The sequence below is a fragment of the Corvus brachyrhynchos genome, unplaced genomic scaffold, assembly GCF_000691975.1.
Source record: "Corvus brachyrhynchos isolate BGI_N302 unplaced genomic scaffold, ASM69197v1 scaffold115, whole genome shotgun sequence".
Classification (NCBI taxonomy): domain Eukaryota; kingdom Metazoa; phylum Chordata; class Aves; order Passeriformes; family Corvidae; genus Corvus; species Corvus brachyrhynchos.
The window spans coordinates 10,865,115-10,881,981 of NW_008239553.1; the positions used below are offsets into that span (position 1 = coordinate 10,865,115).

Below are 16,867 nucleotides of genomic sequence, written 5' to 3' on the forward strand. Positions count from 1 at the left end.
GGCCGCCCTTTGGCGGTGACGTGGGGGAACTTCAGCCCCCGTGTCCCGCCACCCCGGCCACTGCTGGGGCACTCGGCGCAGCCCCGAAGGAAGGCATGGAGCTGAAGGCAGGCCTTCTATCTCTTGCAATCTTGGTTATGTGTTGAGTCGCACAATTAAAGTGTTTGGCAAAAGTCCTCCAACTGAAACCAGGAAAGTCTCATCTCTTGGTCACGGTCCTCCAAAAGTCAGGATTCCCTAACTAACACCTGGGCTTTGCACACCGTCATCAATCTTAACAGGCGCCACAACTCCAACAAAACAGCTTGGAGACCCAGCTCTTTCACACAGACCTGTCCCATCGACAAAAGACATTGCCGTTAGTTAGGATGAGTTTCCACAAATTAACTAGGTGAGCAAAGGAGCTTGCATACTTCCTAGGGGAAATCCACCAATTTCTCTATTGGCTGAAATTTTTATTCCTTTTTCTCCAGAAGGCAAGTTAAGCTCACCTTGCCCAAAACTGACCCTCAGGTCTGAGAGTCCTGTGCTGGGATGCACTAGGACAGACCATTGACAGGAGGCACCCACACCCATCTCTGTGCCAAAGTGTGTGAATTGCCAAGGTTTGGTTCCCACACATCAGATTCATTACGGCAGTTGAAACTCTTCACAATGAGGCTGTCAGCTGCACAGGGGAAAGGCTCCCTTACCTACCCGTGTAGCCTGCCATAAAGGCCCTTGTGTGGTGCCTCTGTTCCCTCCATTTCCTAACATCGTGGATCTTATAGAAGCTAGGTTTGTATTTCATAAGCCTGCTGATTGACACCAAAAGCTATCATGTTCAGGGATGTCCTGTTATTTTATGGCTATAGTCTGCCCAGCACAATTTCTGGTGATGTCTGGTACACTAAACTGCTGCAGTAATTCAAATGTTAAATTCAAAAGAAAAATTATTTGTGGTTCAACTGTGCATCACTTCCATTTCTACTGGATCCATATCTCCATCTTTACTGTTAGTGGCTACTCCTTCCTTAGTCTTGCAAATGCCAGTTTCTAGCCTGCATAATTTGTACATGCTTCTTCAAAAAGGTCCTTCATCAACACAGAAGATACATTTCTTTCCCTGTCACACTCAAAATTGCATCCTAGTGGCAAAATTCTGCAGTTATGCCTCACACAAGCTCATTGACCCTTATTAGACTTTACAGGGTGTTGATTCAATTGATTTGGTTCAGATTTCAGCTGTGGGAATTTAAATACATCTGTGGCAGGTTAATACATTTTGATCTTGCTGAACCTTCCCTGATTGTTTTGTTCAAAGCAAATGCACCTTTCAAACACCACAGGATATTTTTGGGATACTTTTTTTGAAATAAAAATAATCTAAAAAATACTTCCCCTTTATATCAAGTTTGAATTTAAATTAATTTTCATTCCCTTTGGATTAACCCAAGCATGTTATATATTATTTGCTGCACAGAGTTGTCTGGCAAAGGGAGGAAAGAGAGAATGGCAATCTATGAAATAAAGATCTCTTTTTTTTACAGAGATTTTCTCAGCAAACCATTTTAAATCAGTAGTTATATGGAGTTATGCTGGGTTATGACTACATGTAATATCAATGATGAACTATTTCAGTGTCTTAGGTCTGTTCAAGAAGAACTATTTCAAGACTACTCTACACGGTCTTCATTCTCACAGCTCCCTCAAAGGAGTGTGCATGCAGTAGTCAACAAATCTAAGTGCTTAAATATATCAGGTTAACTCAGACTAAAATGCAAGTTCTACAGAAATGCTCTTTTCAAAGTACAAGATAGATAGAAAATATTTCACATGCGTATTAACACTACAATTCAAAGAAATTACCGATATGTTCCCTGGAAATATATCCAGGCTGAGTATTACCATACTACAGCAGCACACAATGCTGAGAAAGGAAGCTGAATTGAGACATTATAGCAAAAGTGACCTCCATGCTTATTTTAATCATGCTCAGCAGAAGAAATTGTAACCAAAAAGTACAAATAAAAGGAAAGGCAAATGATAAATAAATACAATTTAAATGGTATTTTAGGTTTGGATAATATTTCATGCCTTATTTCTCCATTTTATACTGTAATTAAATGAATCTTTGCCTAGTGGCTTCTCTCAAGTAACAACGATTCTTTGGTCCCTTGAAGTAATAAATGGTATGAAGAAAAATGGCATAGCAACATTTTTTACTTTCATGCATTAACTACTAAAATAAATGATACATAATTAAAACCAGATAAAACCAGGCTAGCTTTGTATTTGCATTGATCCTCATGCTGAAAACAATGTAGTCAGACTTGGTTCATCACAGCAATCATTTCTCAGTTTAGCCTCTTTCCCAGCGGGAGAGTCCAGCAGTTTGATGAGTATGATTAGAGATGCAGAAGCAGTTCCGTTTAGATCAGTGGGACATCTCAAGTTGATGTAGAACTACGCACATACAGCAGTGTTTGCAGAAAAAGACTGTGCATCTGAAGCACTGCTTTGCTCACTAAGCACTGGGGAAGAATGCATGGGAAGCGATTGCCATGCATCTTTCTGCCCAGGAGGGCAGAGTTTTATTGTTCCCTTTCCACTGTATTATATGATGAGATCTAAAAGCCAGAAGAGACCACCATGCTCCACACCAGGTATGGAACATTACCTGTCCTTAATGATTAAAACTTAATCATTAAAACTGAAGAACCTGAGCTAGATTTTAATTTTCACTAACACGTCCTATTGAAAATATTTGGTCGGCTTTTCTTTATCCCAGAGACTGATTTCAATGACAAAAACACACCTTTTATAAAATTATCATATCTTCTATTGAAGACTGCAGCGGTAGAAAATTTTCCTGATGCCTAGTAATGTTGTCCCAAAGTTGTATTATCCTCATTGCTGTAAAGAGGTCATTTTATCAGCTTCAAAATGTACAGCTTTCAACCCCTGCATATCGTGGCTGACACTAGAGTTACACATGCTCACAGGGCTTGTGCTAACTCTTACTCACAGCTCAACAGTGGGAGTCTCCAGGGTATTCCAACAGCTTCTTCACATGGTGAAGAGTCACAGTGCAGCATGTTCCCCTGTGATCATCTGAAGAAAGGAGGAGTAGATATCGCTAACTTTCTGCCAGTAGCATCCTCCTCTCCTGGTGCTTGAAAAGCTCGGAAAAGCAGAAGCTGCTGCAGCTGCAGTGGTAGCGGTGCTCTGAGGTAGGGCCAGTGTTTTCCTTTCAGTCTGCAAACCAGCAGCGTTGTTGATCGAATGAGTAAGTGTTACCCCGTAGCACTTACTTCATAAATATTCAGTAGCTGTTAATTACAAGAAAAAATGGAGCTGCTGGCTCGAGGTGGGTGCTGAGACGTCACTAAAGTGGTGCTTTTTCTCATTAAGGCAATAAAGCAGAGTAAGTGTCTCTCTCTGTCAGAGGGCATGAAAAAAGCAAAGAGGTTTTCAGAGTTGTTCAAGGCAGGTTCTCTTTTTCATAAAATGTTTAATTTAACGGTGACCTAGTTTTACAACAGCTTTCGTGTCTCGGCTTTTCCTATCTCCTGTGTCTTAGCCTACATCATTAGAACAGCAGAGCAATAGGCTTTACAGATTTTGTTAAAGCAAACTAAATAAGGCCTTACTGGGTGGATTAATTCTTCTCTCCTGTTTTGTTTCAGGCAGTCGTTATGTTATAGTTTCTTTGTAGTTTTAAAGAAGTTTTAGCACGTCTTTTATGGCACCTATTATAGATTTTCTTTTAAATGTCAGCTCAAAGCCCTTTGCTTACTTTATGGTACATTTTTGAGTATGTATCAGACTGCAGAGGCACTCTTGAATTCCTCAGCCTTCTTACAGAAGGATCCTTTGTTTTGTAAACATTCAATTAACTGTATTAAATTGGTGGCTAGCTTGACTAGCAAATTTGGACATTTACAGGCAGTACAGACTCATGCCAGCTTTCCGCAGGAGCAAGTTGTGGGGTGCCATTAATTTTACTTACCTTACTTCACCCACCAGAAAAAAAAGTTATTGTGCATCCTGTCGTTGTGACTAATAAACAGCAGGTCAAGTGATGTTTGTTCTCTTTTTCATTGTGTGCTACATACAGTGCTCTCAGATACTGTTTTATGGTACCCCTCTGTGATTCCTAGCTTGTCTTCATGGAAGTGTTCTTTAAAAACTCCATTAATCTCTATTGAGTGTGCTGTGTTCCGTATGGATTCAGCAGAAAAAGGGAGCAATTAGAAAAATGATAATTCAGCCATGCAGCTCCAAAACACACCAGGTCTTCGGAAAGATGGTGCTTCCTTCCACCTCCATCTCAGAGATTCTCATGAAATTTTATCCTTCAAGAGTCAAGCATGAGGAGCCTTGCTGTGGCTGAGTCCTTCGTGCATACCCTTTAAGGAAGGAAACACAGCGTAGGAGATGATGCTACATCTGCCAGGTTTATATGAGTGTGAGTGCTTTCTCTACAGGGAGAATTTTCCTGTGGGGATCTCAGCCCACAGAGGTTTCCATTGGTCCATGTTAACGTGTTTTGCAGAAATTGAACATGTCAGACTGAAAAATGCAAGTAATGTACACTGGCAGTTTCTGAGCAGTGACTTAAACAGTGTCAAGCCCAATGTATACTTCTACACCTACAAGGATCATGCAAGCTAAAAGAACAAAGACAACTTAATAGGAACCATTCAGAGCCAGCATGTACTGGCCTTGTTGAGCTTCACTTAATTCCTCCCTTTGTGCAAAGAGATTTCAGCTGCCTTTACAAACATGAAATTTGTGCCAGCTCTAATGCTTTTTACATTTTGCGTGACTTATAACAAACTTCTCAGTGACTTGTTATCATCAGGGAAAAAAGCCATGGTGGTGAATTTCAGGAATGGAAGAACTTGTGTCCTGAATCTAGGAAAATCACAAAACCAAAAGCATTGAGAATCTTTTTTTTTTCTTTGATAAAACTAAAGACATCAGAAGAGCATTAGTAGCAGTTCTTCTGTTCATTTTTATCAATAAAGAACACTGTGGGAAAGTAAAATTCACAGTCTTTTTAAATCCTCCTAAGAAAGTCTGGAAGACCCTGTTTGTTTAAAGTATTGAAAAGAGATTTGTGTAAGAAGCTTTGCTTTGCATTGTCTTACCTGGAGTCCCAAAATGGACAAAGAGCAATACACCTAATCAGAAGAGGAGGGACTCCATTCCCTCAGTATCCAGGTTCTTGCTCAAATACAGCAGAGGCATCCTTTTCTCTTCTGCCTTGGCAATCTCACATCTGAACAAGTCAGAGCACTGGCCGAGTGAGGAAATTAGCATCGTCTCATACTTTCCTGTGTTAAAGAGAGGACTGTAGAGGGGATTTTAAGTTCTTCTGTAACATCTATCAATTGCTAAGATCTCTCCACGTGTTCTTTTTGTTCCTCAGGAGATCAGTTTTTTGATATCTATCAATGTTTATTCTTTTCTGTCCTTTAGTCAAGAACAGCCTTCTGGCTGCACTCCATCCATCTGATCTGAACTTGTAAAGTTTTCCTGAACGTGGCAGACCCTCAACTTCTGCCATGTCAGGTAGCCAAATGTTATGAAAACTCGTGGCACTAAGTGGCAGAAATGTGTGAATGCCCATAGAATTCAGGTTTTCTCCAGCTGGTCTTTACCTGCTGGTCTGGAAAAGCTGCAGAAGTAGTACTTACCTTGAATAAATCGTAACATTCTTGACTTTTTTCTTCTGTGATATTGCAAAAGTTTCCTTTGGACTTTTTTTCTGTTTGAAATAGGTTTTACGATGATTAATTACATAAGCTGTGATGGGAACTGCTGCACGGTGGGAATGAAGAACCTGAAGTGTGGAGGAAGGCATGAAATATGTTTAAAAAAACCCTTAAATCCAGAAAGATGCGGTATGTGCCTTTCATAGCCCTGATCATACTCTTCATATGCTATATCCCTCTCTCACCAGCATTTATCTGTGTCTTATTAAACTATGCATTTTTCACAGCAGAAACTATATCATCTCATGGTTTTGAAAAAGCATTTACCATATGGAAGAAACTGCAAACATCACCATGAACCATGTTTCTTTTCTGTACTTGGATGATTTATAGTACCCACCAACACAGTTCAAGTATTGAAATGCATGTCTCTGTGTTTCTGTATCTATCTATATATGTTCACTTTATGTACACATGCATTTCTAAATATAAAATCTTTCTCTAATAGTTACAAAAAATGTGCAGGGTGTTGATGATTTATCTAAATCAGATGGTACCACTTCTCCCTCTTTGGCTAATTTGTGTAGCTAAACATCACAGTGCATGTTCTGGTTTTGGTAGGGAAGTTTAACATTTGACATGATTTTGGTGAATATTTAGTTACTTCATTTTGTTGGGGTTTTTTCCTATTAACAGCAGTTAAACCTGTACACAGTCAAATATTTCTACATTTTTGCATAAGAAAAGTCCTTAAACTCGCCTTCAAATTCAAGTGACAATTAACATTTATTTATTATATTTATAATAATTTTCATATTATAAATTCATATTTATTATATTTATAATAATTGTCTGCTGCTGAGAAAGTACTGCACAGGGAAGAGATCTGACTGAGTCGGGGTCAGTTGTACAGCGTTCACTAAAATGAGTGGGCAGCAGAAGGACTCAAAAAACATGTATTAGCCTAGGAAACCTGATTTTTCTAGGCTCACAAGTAGGGACAGTGGGAAAAGAAACTTGGAGATTCAAAGCTGGAGCATAACCTCAGATGCTCATAGCTGTGACAAGAAGAATCCTTCTCTCTCTTTGCTGGGCACAAGAAGACCATAAGAGAGTTTGTCTCACTGGAGTGCTGTCATCCTTTCCTAGGTTTGTGAATCTCCCTTCCCTACAAAGCCAGGAATCCAGATGCCAGTTTTGCAAATCTCAGCAGTGTGAAATATGAGATGGATCCCAGAGCTCTCTTCTGGTCTCATCTTCCTCCTCTCCAGCCAGAACAACTCCACCACCAGCTCTCTCCTTGAAACACAGTCCTTACTTCAATGCAGAGCCTGTTAACTGTTACAGTAAAGAGACTGATACAACCCAATTCAATTAAAACACATTTCAAACTGGTCTGCTCTATTAAACTAGAATGTGAGAACAAAACACTTGCACAAGGTATAATTCAAAATCATGCATGAGGCTTATTTAAAAAAAATATGAGTTTAATTATTTTTTCCCGTAATTATCCAAGAAACTGCTTTAAATCTGCATTGCCATTAACGACTCCACAAAGCTTTAAAAGATGTAATACACATCATGTCAGGATCTCAAAATGCCTTATAAATTATAATGAAACAGTGAATCCTCAAATCTACTTTCAAGTAAATAACTATGGCAGGGACAGTTGAGAATCTTCCATCTTCAACTGCTTGGGCTGCAGTGTTTCACTTTATGGATCAGCAAAAGGCTGGATTCTTATTTTCTTTTTTCTTTTATTTTTAATGTTTCAGCAAAATCAGTTTAACTGGCTTCAAGCAGATTTGATGAAAAAAGGCTTTTGCCCATGTTAAATATATTTTTATAACTGAATGCCCATGTTTGAGACTATTGTTAAAAATGTATCAGGGAGATGGGCCTTGGTGACAACGATATGCTGTTCTGTGAAAATCTGCCCAAATTTTGACAAGTTACAAATTCTGAAATTTTAAACTTGTTACTGCTTACATTCTTAGAGACTGAAGGCTAAATTCCTCAGAAGCTGATTGCAGTGATGCACATTCAGAATAGTATAGTTAATTTTAACTGTGTAAATTATTCAGTAGAATGTGGGGGTCTGCTTCTTATCAATTTGTAGCCTAGGAGGCGACTGAAAATCACTGTGTCTGTCTCATCGCTCAGGGTAGGCTCAACTATACCTCAGTTTACAAGTCCTTGCCGACATTCAGTGCTGGAGATGCCATAGACACTCCAGGAAATTTATTCTACTATTTAGTGAAATATTATCTGTAGAAGGTTCCATCTTGATATTGAAGATGAATCTCATGTTAAAACAGGAGCCCATTATTTCTTGTCCTCCATTAGAGATGTAGAAAGCAGATTACCACTGTTCTCTTTGGAGCAGAATTTCACATTTTTAAAGTCTTTTAGCCATTTTTCCATGTCAGATTAGGCACTATCACTTTTATTCCCTTACAGCCTGTTTTTTCAATGCCTCACCACCCTGATTGCCCTCCTCTGGACCACCTCCAGCTGTTTCACATTTTTGTTGTGTCCACAAGCGTACACATCACTTTTGCTGATGCCTCACCAGTGCTGAGCAGAGCACTCTGCACCTGCAAAGACAGCCCAGGGCAGCATCCTCCTGTTTTGCACTAGCCCAGCATTATTTCATTCTGTTGAATTTGTGTTTTAGGAAGCCTGCTAAGTATTTGCCCACAGAATTGCTTTGAAAAGAGTTCCTTTCTGTCCTGTGTTTCTGCAATTTCTTGTTCCTGTCTGAATGTAGCTCTTATTCATCATGAATGCTACCCACATTTTAAGATCATACCTGCAGTTTATCAAGATCACTGTATTTTAATCATCTCCTCTACAATACTTGCAGTCTCTTGCTGCTTGACATTATCTTCAAATTTAATAATGATTCTTTTTGTGTCATCACCCAACTCATTAATAAATACTACCAGACCTATAGCAATCCTCTGTGGACCTTCATGGAACGCATCCTTACATTTTGACAATGAAGTATTTGTAGCTGTTTGAGCATGGTCTGCTAATGCGACTCAGCACATATTTTCAGTACAAATATTTACAAGTTCGCAATTTACCTTCTGCAAAATAGTTGTTTAAAACTCAGTCTTTCTTCTTCTTTTTTTTTAAATCTTTTTTTCCAGGAAATTTTTTTATTAAAATACTAACAGAACTCAGACTTTGAAGGAGATTGAGGAGAGGTAAATCAAATTTCATGTCTCATTCAAATACATAATTGTGGGAAATATCCTGAGGTGCACTTTTATTAGTATTCACAGAAGATGGTCACTCTGTTAGATACTGCCCGTCTCTCACTGCCCTCCCTCCCAAAAGCCTTTTTCAAATTCAGCTCAGCAGCTGATGGCAATAACATATGGGAAAGCATAAGTATTGGAGTATGGAGAAAGAAAGTCCTTAGTACTCCATTGAGCCATCTTGCTCTGAGTAAAATCTTTGTATTTGCAGTGACTTGGAGATCTTATGCTAAGTTTTGCTCCTTTGAATCACATGTCCAAATGAATAATACCCTTCATGACAGGGAGAACATATTTAGAAAAGGGTCACAGATCAGCTCATGTGGTTGTGAGCTATAATTTACCCACACAAGCTAAAAAAACAGCTCTATTCACCCTGTTATAATCAGCTGGTCCTCTTCATCCTTTCAGAATATAAAAGAAAATCTCTCTCCTCCTAGATGCTCAACCATTCTGTTTTTGGAAAAATCAGGAAAACCTGGAAGTATTTCTAGTGTCTCTACCTCTTGAGCAGGCTGAGTATTGCTTCTGCATGTCTGATACATTGACTTTCCAAACTGCATAGTTCAAGCACAGTACCACAAATAAAAAGTGTAGCAACTACCTTTGGAGATACAGCCTAGCTGGGAGCTCACTTGTCGCCTTGAAACAACAGCCAAGCTTCTGTTCTTTATTAGATCTCATGCTTTTTTTTGCTTTGTAACTCTGAAAGCTCTCAATGACGATAAAATTTTACCATCCTGTCCACATCTACAAGGAGCTGTGTGTTCACCCAGTACTACCCTTGTGGATGTAGCCTCCAACAATCAGTCCAACTCACAGTCCACCAAGGCAAGGAGCACAAGTTCAGTGTACACCTTATCTAACACAGCCATCTGCTACCAAAATGCTCTCTTCACCCAAGGCCTGGCTACACACATTCCTTGCGCTTCCATCAGATGATCTAGTGGCCACGCAGCTACAGGACAGGTCCATTTGGCTGGCAGATGCCATAGAAAACAAAGGTAGTAAATGAATATGACTGCAGCTGGAACAGGGGACCAAGACTGCATTTGAAACTGGCTACTAGGTTTTAGCTCATGTAGATGCAACTCAAACGTCTACCTCTGCCTTCTCTCTACATATTTATCTCCTTCCTGCCCCCTCCATGCATAAACCCCTGCCCACATGTTTTAAGTTACCTTTTAAAAATTATTTTCAGCAGTTTTCATTTTTCATCTACAGTTTAAAATCCTATACCATATGACAAAACCCAGCCTTGGTTCTGCACTGCCATCCCTGGCAATGCATCTTTTGAAAACAGAGGCACTTGTTTGGTCTTTGCTAGACCAGTGTGTAAGTTAATCTTCCAGTCAATTTCATAGTAATTTACATTATCAGAAATTAATTTCAAACAAAGGTAAAAATACTCTTCTCATTCTCCAGCTCAGCCTTGAAGGACTATATTGTATGATGGGGATGGTTCACAGACCCAGCTAGTAGGACTTCTCTCCTACATGAAGTGACTGATTCACCTCATGACCTCTGATGGGCATAATGTTCTCCTCTAAGACAATTTCCCAGACTTCCTCTATAGTCACCTGGGGACAAGTAATTCACCTATTTTAGATCCAGATTTGATGACAGGATATATTGCCCTCTGGAGCTGACACTATCTCTTCCTTCTTTTGGTGAGAGTCTGGACAACCAGCTCAGACCAGCTGTTAAAGGATTGGAGCTGGGAGAGAAGAAACTCAGATGATGGGAGAAGAAACTCAGAGACTTGTGCCTACAAAGGCACTGAACTCACATTGAAGTTTTTCACAAACCACTACCCTGTAGAATTGTTTCCTAAACATGAGAAGATACCAAGCATAAAAAGACTGGGCTGAACCATGTACACCTAGTTCTTGGGGGATTAAACCTTCTTTTTTGATATTTGATGACCTATCCTGTTACATATTTTTAAAAGAAAATTGTAAAAATTATGAAGGAAAATGCAAAAATATCCCAATATTGCAACATCCTTATAGATGTCATGTAGGAGATATCAAGAAATCCAAGGTTTCTAGCTTTGCAGTCACCACTAAAATAAGACTATGAGGCCAGCAGTTTAGTGCATGACATACACAGCAACATGAGTACATTTTTCCAAGTAGGAAAAATTAGGACCAGCTTCAGAGATACTTCTTGCACACAGCACTGGCTGCAGGCTTAGTCTACCAGTGATACCAAACTACTTTTCTCTGTGACCGATCCTGCAGATGAGAGTTTTCAGTGCCTGTACACTGCATTGCCAGTTACAACCACTGGACTATAAAAGGAGCTTCCAAAAAGTAAAACTGATAGCCACAAAGAAAACATGAGAGATGAAAACACAACTGAGAGAGACTAATAAAACTTCAGTTTCCGTCTTCCTGACTCATTCACTTGCTGCCTTGGGCCATCCTTTCATGGTTACAATATAATTCACTGTAGAGCAATATCTACCTAGTGTTCACCAGAAAAGTTGTTTTTTCACCACTGTAGTGTCTAAACCCTGTATAAGACCAACATTTTAAAATATTTGTATGCAGGTCTTGAAGTTTTAGCTATTGCAGTTTAAGAAGAAAATTTTGGCAATATTTTAGGAGTCTGCTTTATCAGTGAGTTTCAAATAGTTGGAGATTATCTGGTTTTAATATAGCATCTAGACGCATCTCCACGGTGAAAGCATTTTTGGTCCAAGCCAGATTAAGATTTTAAACAGCCTTAGGCAGGGAAAAATACCATGGGGGGATATAGAGGCCATGGGAATGTTCTGTAGTCTTAAACCACCCCTTCTCTATTTATGCACAAATTTATGCAGAGAACACTTCTACAGCAACTGCTGAAAAATATCCAGAGCCAGTGAAAAAGAATGGAGAGTAAAATACTCTTTTGAGAAGTGTTATGCCATCTGGTTGTTGCAATACATGTAAATACCACTCCTTTAGAAAAAATTCCTGGAGTATCACAGGCTTTACTCAGTCTCTTCTTCCTTCAGTGCTTCTGCCTTAGTTTTAACAGGTACTACAAATTCTGGAAATATATATGTATGTAGGCTATCAGCATCTTCCATTTTGCACAATTTCATTCTTAAGAAGAAAATTGCAATGTCTCTTTTGTAAGAAATTAGCATCCCTACTTAAACTGTTCTGTCACAGATCCGGGACATTGCATGTAGGCTGCTGTTTACTGCAATTAAAACTCTCCAGAAATAAAGACCACAACTAATTTTGCGTTCTGTCATTCTATCTTTCTATCTTTTGTGTTCTCATTCTTTCTTTGGGAAGCAAATGCAATGCTGTTTGCCATAATTTTTTCCTTTTATTTTTCAAAAGCAGATAGTTCTGTTCTTAATTAAGTCTCTTAATTGAAGCTCAGTCTGAATGACACCATTCATTCATTCATTCATTCATTCATTCATTCTCTATTGCCATGATACCTCTGCTCTCCTCAGATATTACCCTGTTCATGTGCACTCCCATCCCCACTCCCCATCACCAAGGGGTGGCTCTGACCCTCCATACCTCGATAAAAGCATGGACTGCCATTCCTGACACTCCTATACATCATGTCAGGACTTCAGACAGACCACAGGATGGTGGCACAGCACCACCTTTGCTTTTCTGTTCATCAGACACCATAATAAATGTGGGAAAGTTCAGATAAAAGGAGATCCCTTGAACACTTTTGTTTGCTGTGTGAAGTGCTCAGATTTTCAACCGTCATATTCTCATTCTTGCCACAACTGTGGCACCCATGTCCAGTAAGTTATTTCTTTCATAAAGTTAGCATGGAATGATGCATTTCTCTGAAAAGAAATGGGAAGATGTACATCACATTTGCAGGAAAACTGCTAACTCTGCTGCTGATGTGGCAAGAAAATAACACATGTCTCAAATCTGGCTCTAGAAAAGCTTACACATTGATTATCTTTACAGTCCAGAAATTGTAACATTCCTTAACACAGATTTGGGTCTAGGTCTGCAGAATTCATATTCTGAATTCAGAATGCATAGTTCATATATGAACTATGGCTCATAAATACAAAGTAAATAAATGCAATAAATACATCATAGAGAAATACAGCTCATAACCACAAAATTCATAGTTTCTATTCCCCCTCACCAAATTACTATGTTCTGTCTGCAATGCTCATTTGTACAGAACAATCCTGAAGAGGCCGTAGCAAGGACCCTGGAACCAAAGATTCACGTTACCACCTGGACACTGAATGCCCTCCATATTTGAGAGAGTCTGTTCCCTCAGGGGGTTGCTGCTGCTCCCTCTGGGAGCTTCCCTCGGTACAAAGCTCCCAATAAATGTTGTGCTAGAACAAACACTGTGTCTGTGAGTGCTTGTGCATCACTTTGTCAGGAATTGTGGGCAGAGGGTCCTGCAGCAGAACTGCATTTTTCAGCAGAACTGATGCTCTGGTGGGCTCTGGCTTCTCTGATGCTGTAAATAAGACTCTCTCACTTGTCCTGGGGCAGTTGGGAAAATTTGTCACCCCTTAGAGCTGTGCACAACTGATGAATTGTCCTGTACAGCACATGGTGCAGACAACCCTGGACGAGATATATGTGGCCTGGGGATCCATGCTCAGAAATGGCTTGAAGCAGCGGCAGGTATGGGCTCTTGTTCTATTCCACGTCCTGCTTTTAGGGCTCTGCTGTTGCCTCAAGAAACAGTTGTCAGGATGTCAGCAGCAGTTAGAAGAAGAGCACCAGCAGTGACATTGTAATCTTGGATTGGGGAATTCAGAGGACTTGAGAAACAGACCTGATCCCGGAAAAGCCAAGTAGTTAAAGCTGAGCCACACTCATCCCCACCATCCATCTTAGAAACAGTGCCACCGGAAAAGCACCTCAGGAGTTAGCAATTGGAGATTCTTTAATGACAGGTGCCACAGCACCTGTTCACCATCCAAGAGATTTCTCCAAGTTAGTTTGCTGCCCAGCAGGAGCTCACACACATGACATCACTGAGAGGATATGAAGCTTGCTAAACCCTCGAGGTTATCATCCACTCCTACTCTGCAATGCAGGCTCTGATAATACTGTGGTAAGGCAACTTAGAAACATCAGAGACTGTAGAGTCCATGAAGACATGATAACTACAGGCCATATTTTCCCCTAACCTCCAAGTGAAAGGGGTAAGGGGGTCGGGAAGGAGAAGATGAACTGAACAGAAAATGCCTGGCTGCATAGGTAGTACTCAAGGCTTTGGCTTCTGTGAATACAGATGTACCTTCAAGCAGCTGTTGGGAGCGGAGGGCATTCACTTGGCCTCATACTACAGGCAAAAAGAGGGGAGGATGTGGGACTCAGCAGGGAAATCCTTGTGCAGCAGAGTCCTCCTCTCAATGGTCTCCCTGGTGCAGCAGCCACTGAAGACCATGGTGGCTATAAAGATGATTTTTGCTCCATGTTCCCTTTGCACTCTCAGGCCATGCTGGCCATTTCACATGGGCTCTGAAACTCCCTGGCAGCTCTGGCTGGGCAGGGACCAAGCAAGAGGCACCACTGCTGTGAGTCCTTGGGTTAACTGGGGAGACAGTGAAGATTCTGCTCATCCCAGACACTCTCCAGGGCCTTGGTGCCACAGAAATGAACTTGTTGGACATGCGGGACACCGTGCTCTGTCGGCTGTGGGAGTTACCCACTGGAAATCACCCCCCGCACCTGCTCATCACCCCTGGGAAACATTTCTTTGGAGTCAAGGTTCTCTCACAGTGTCACAGCAGGAACAGAGATCCTGCCATGGTGCCATCCATGCCACCACTAGGATATTCACCACTATGCACCATGGGGTGTCACTTAGGTCCCAAGAGCACCCCCACAAGCACAGAGGTCAGCACCAAGGGAACCAGTTCCATCTCACAGCAGGAGATTTACACAAACAAAGCATTCATGGGTCATGTCACCCAATTTCATAGTTGAAAAGGGTTGGGGGCGCTTCTGCCTGTTTTGTCAAGGGAATCCCTGGGGGTCGATTATGACCCGTGGATCTGCCCTTCACTTGTATCAGGTCTTTGGTTGCCTGGGGCCATTATGAGTCACTGAGCTGAGGCAGAGATGGAGGGCGGGGCTGGCCTGGTTGTGATGCACTCTGGCACATGTGACATTACAGGACAAGTGTTACAATGGGGGCAGCTAGAAACAGAACCAGCAGGTAACATTGCCCCCGTACAGCCTCGGCAAGTGGTGAGCGTGCACACAGACAGGACGCTGTGCTGAACACTGAATGAGGGCCAGGGCAGAAATGCGAGTACCCGGGGAGCTGGTTCTCACCAGGCATCCAGAGCCCAGTCCCTCTGAGGAGTGCCTTTGGCAGGTCCTGCTGCTGGGGCAGTGGCACAGGCTTCACAGCCTGCCAGCTGCCTGGCCCCCTCTTTCCTGCCTTCAGATCCCTGGGGCTCCTGTCCCCACTTCCCTTATCAGCACCTCCCCCCCATCCCCACCCAACCCCTTCTCACCTCCTTAGGCCATGGTTACCATTACATTCCTTCTCTTGCTTCTGCAAGGCCTCATCCAGTACCCGCGGGAGGCCGGGGATGGGCTGGATGAGGCCACCCGGGAGTGCATGAAGCAGCGTGCTGAGTATCTGGACCAGGAGATGACTCGGCTGATTCAGGAGCTGGAGCAGAAGACCCCAGAGCAGAGTGGTGGGTCCTGGGGAGCCCTGCCTGTGTGGCAGTTCTGGGCTGTTCTTGGAATCCTCGTCCTTCTCTTAGCGCTGTGGTTTGGACTCAAGAATATTAGATGTGATCCAGACAACAGTGGCCAGAAGGAGAGGACCAGCAGCAACTTGGAGGAGGAAGAAGAAGGAAACAATGTTGTTGCAAAGAAAGAAATAGAAAGCAATGATGCAAATGTGGAAGAAGACAATAATGATGGAAATGAAGAAGGCAGCAATGTTGATGCAAAGAGAGAAAGCAATGTTGGAAATGAACAAAAAGAAGGCTATGATGATGCAAATGAAGAAGTAAACAACGATGAGAAGGTGGAGGAAGTCAATGCTGTTGGAAATGAAGACAGACACAATGCAAATGAAGAAGACGATGCCCACAATGTTAAAAGTAACCTTGGAAGCCTTTTAGAGGAGTTCATGCAGTTGCCTGTTCTGGACCTGGACAAAAGTTGCTCACTGGTAACTGACCCAATGGACAAACTCACACACATCTTTGGACAAGGCTTGTCAAACAGTTTCTACCCAGTGCCACAGCAAGCCATTGGAGTGGGCAGTGCCTTTGAAGGCTGGAGTCCCCAAGCAGAAGATGTTGTGTACCGTGTGCTTGTACCCCTGAGTCCCCCTCCAGGACATGCCTTCCACCTGGAGCTGGACACTGCAGGGATGCCCCAGAGGAACTTCTATGTCCATGTGGAGCTGCTGTGCACCTGCACGAGGGAGCATCTGGGGGAGAACCTGCTATGTTTCCTCCACCACCCTGAGGAGGAGCTGAGAAGGAAACATGGCCCCAGCCTCCTGCACACCCTCTGCACTGGCTCCTATCTAGACGTGGAGAAAACTGTCCACTGGTTCTATCAATTCATGAGAGTAGCCTGGTTGCTTCTGTGTCAGAGACTGAAATATTATATTTTATGACTTAAACATTTTCTTAAAGGACTGTTAAAACTGTATTACAAAAGCTGAAGAGAAGACTCCCACACCCTGAATGGGGCCCTGCAGCCTGACACTGCTCACTGATGAAGATAAGATAAAGTAACAACTCAGGGCTGGGGACATTCACTGAGCACAGGCTTAACACCTCCAAGATGAGGACCACAGCCCCAGGGCTATCAGCTACCAGGCTCGCACAGACCCTCACACCAAGGGGTGGAGGGAGGAGAGGCTTTGGGTATCTTGGAAAAGCCTCTGGTCAGAGGCGCAGTG

The 16,867-nt window shown here is 41.9% G+C and overlaps 2 protein-coding genes and 1 long non-coding RNA gene across 3 annotated transcripts in view; 2 read left to right on the forward strand and 1 right to left on the reverse strand.

The window, feature by feature from the left end:
- Positions 1-3,101, reverse strand: part of RGS6 (regulator of G-protein signaling 6) — a 279,108-nt gene extending 276,007 nt beyond the window's left edge. The window contains exon 1 of the mRNA XM_017742087.1: positions 3,008-3,101. The gene's annotated coding sequence lies outside the window, so the exon portion shown is untranslated. The remainder of the gene's footprint in view (positions 1-3,007) is intronic.
- Positions 3,102-3,134: 33 nt separating this feature from the next.
- Positions 3,135-8,657, forward strand: LOC108448554. Its single transcript, XR_001864480.1, has 3 exons — positions 3,135-3,212; positions 5,769-5,891; positions 6,852-8,657. It is a non-coding gene; the product is annotated as an uncharacterized LOC108448554 (long non-coding RNA).
- A 6,713-nt stretch (positions 8,658-15,370) lies between these two features.
- Positions 15,371-16,867, forward strand: part of LOC108448500 (inositol 1,4,5-trisphosphate receptor-interacting protein-like 1) — a 7,369-nt gene continuing 5,872 nt past the window's right edge. Inside the window, exon 1 of the mRNA XM_017741621.1 lies at positions 15,371-16,550. Within this exon, the coding sequence (XP_017597110.1) occupies positions 15,461-16,550 (1,090 nt within the window). The 5' untranslated portion in view covers positions 15,371-15,460. The remainder of the gene's footprint in view (positions 16,551-16,867) is intronic.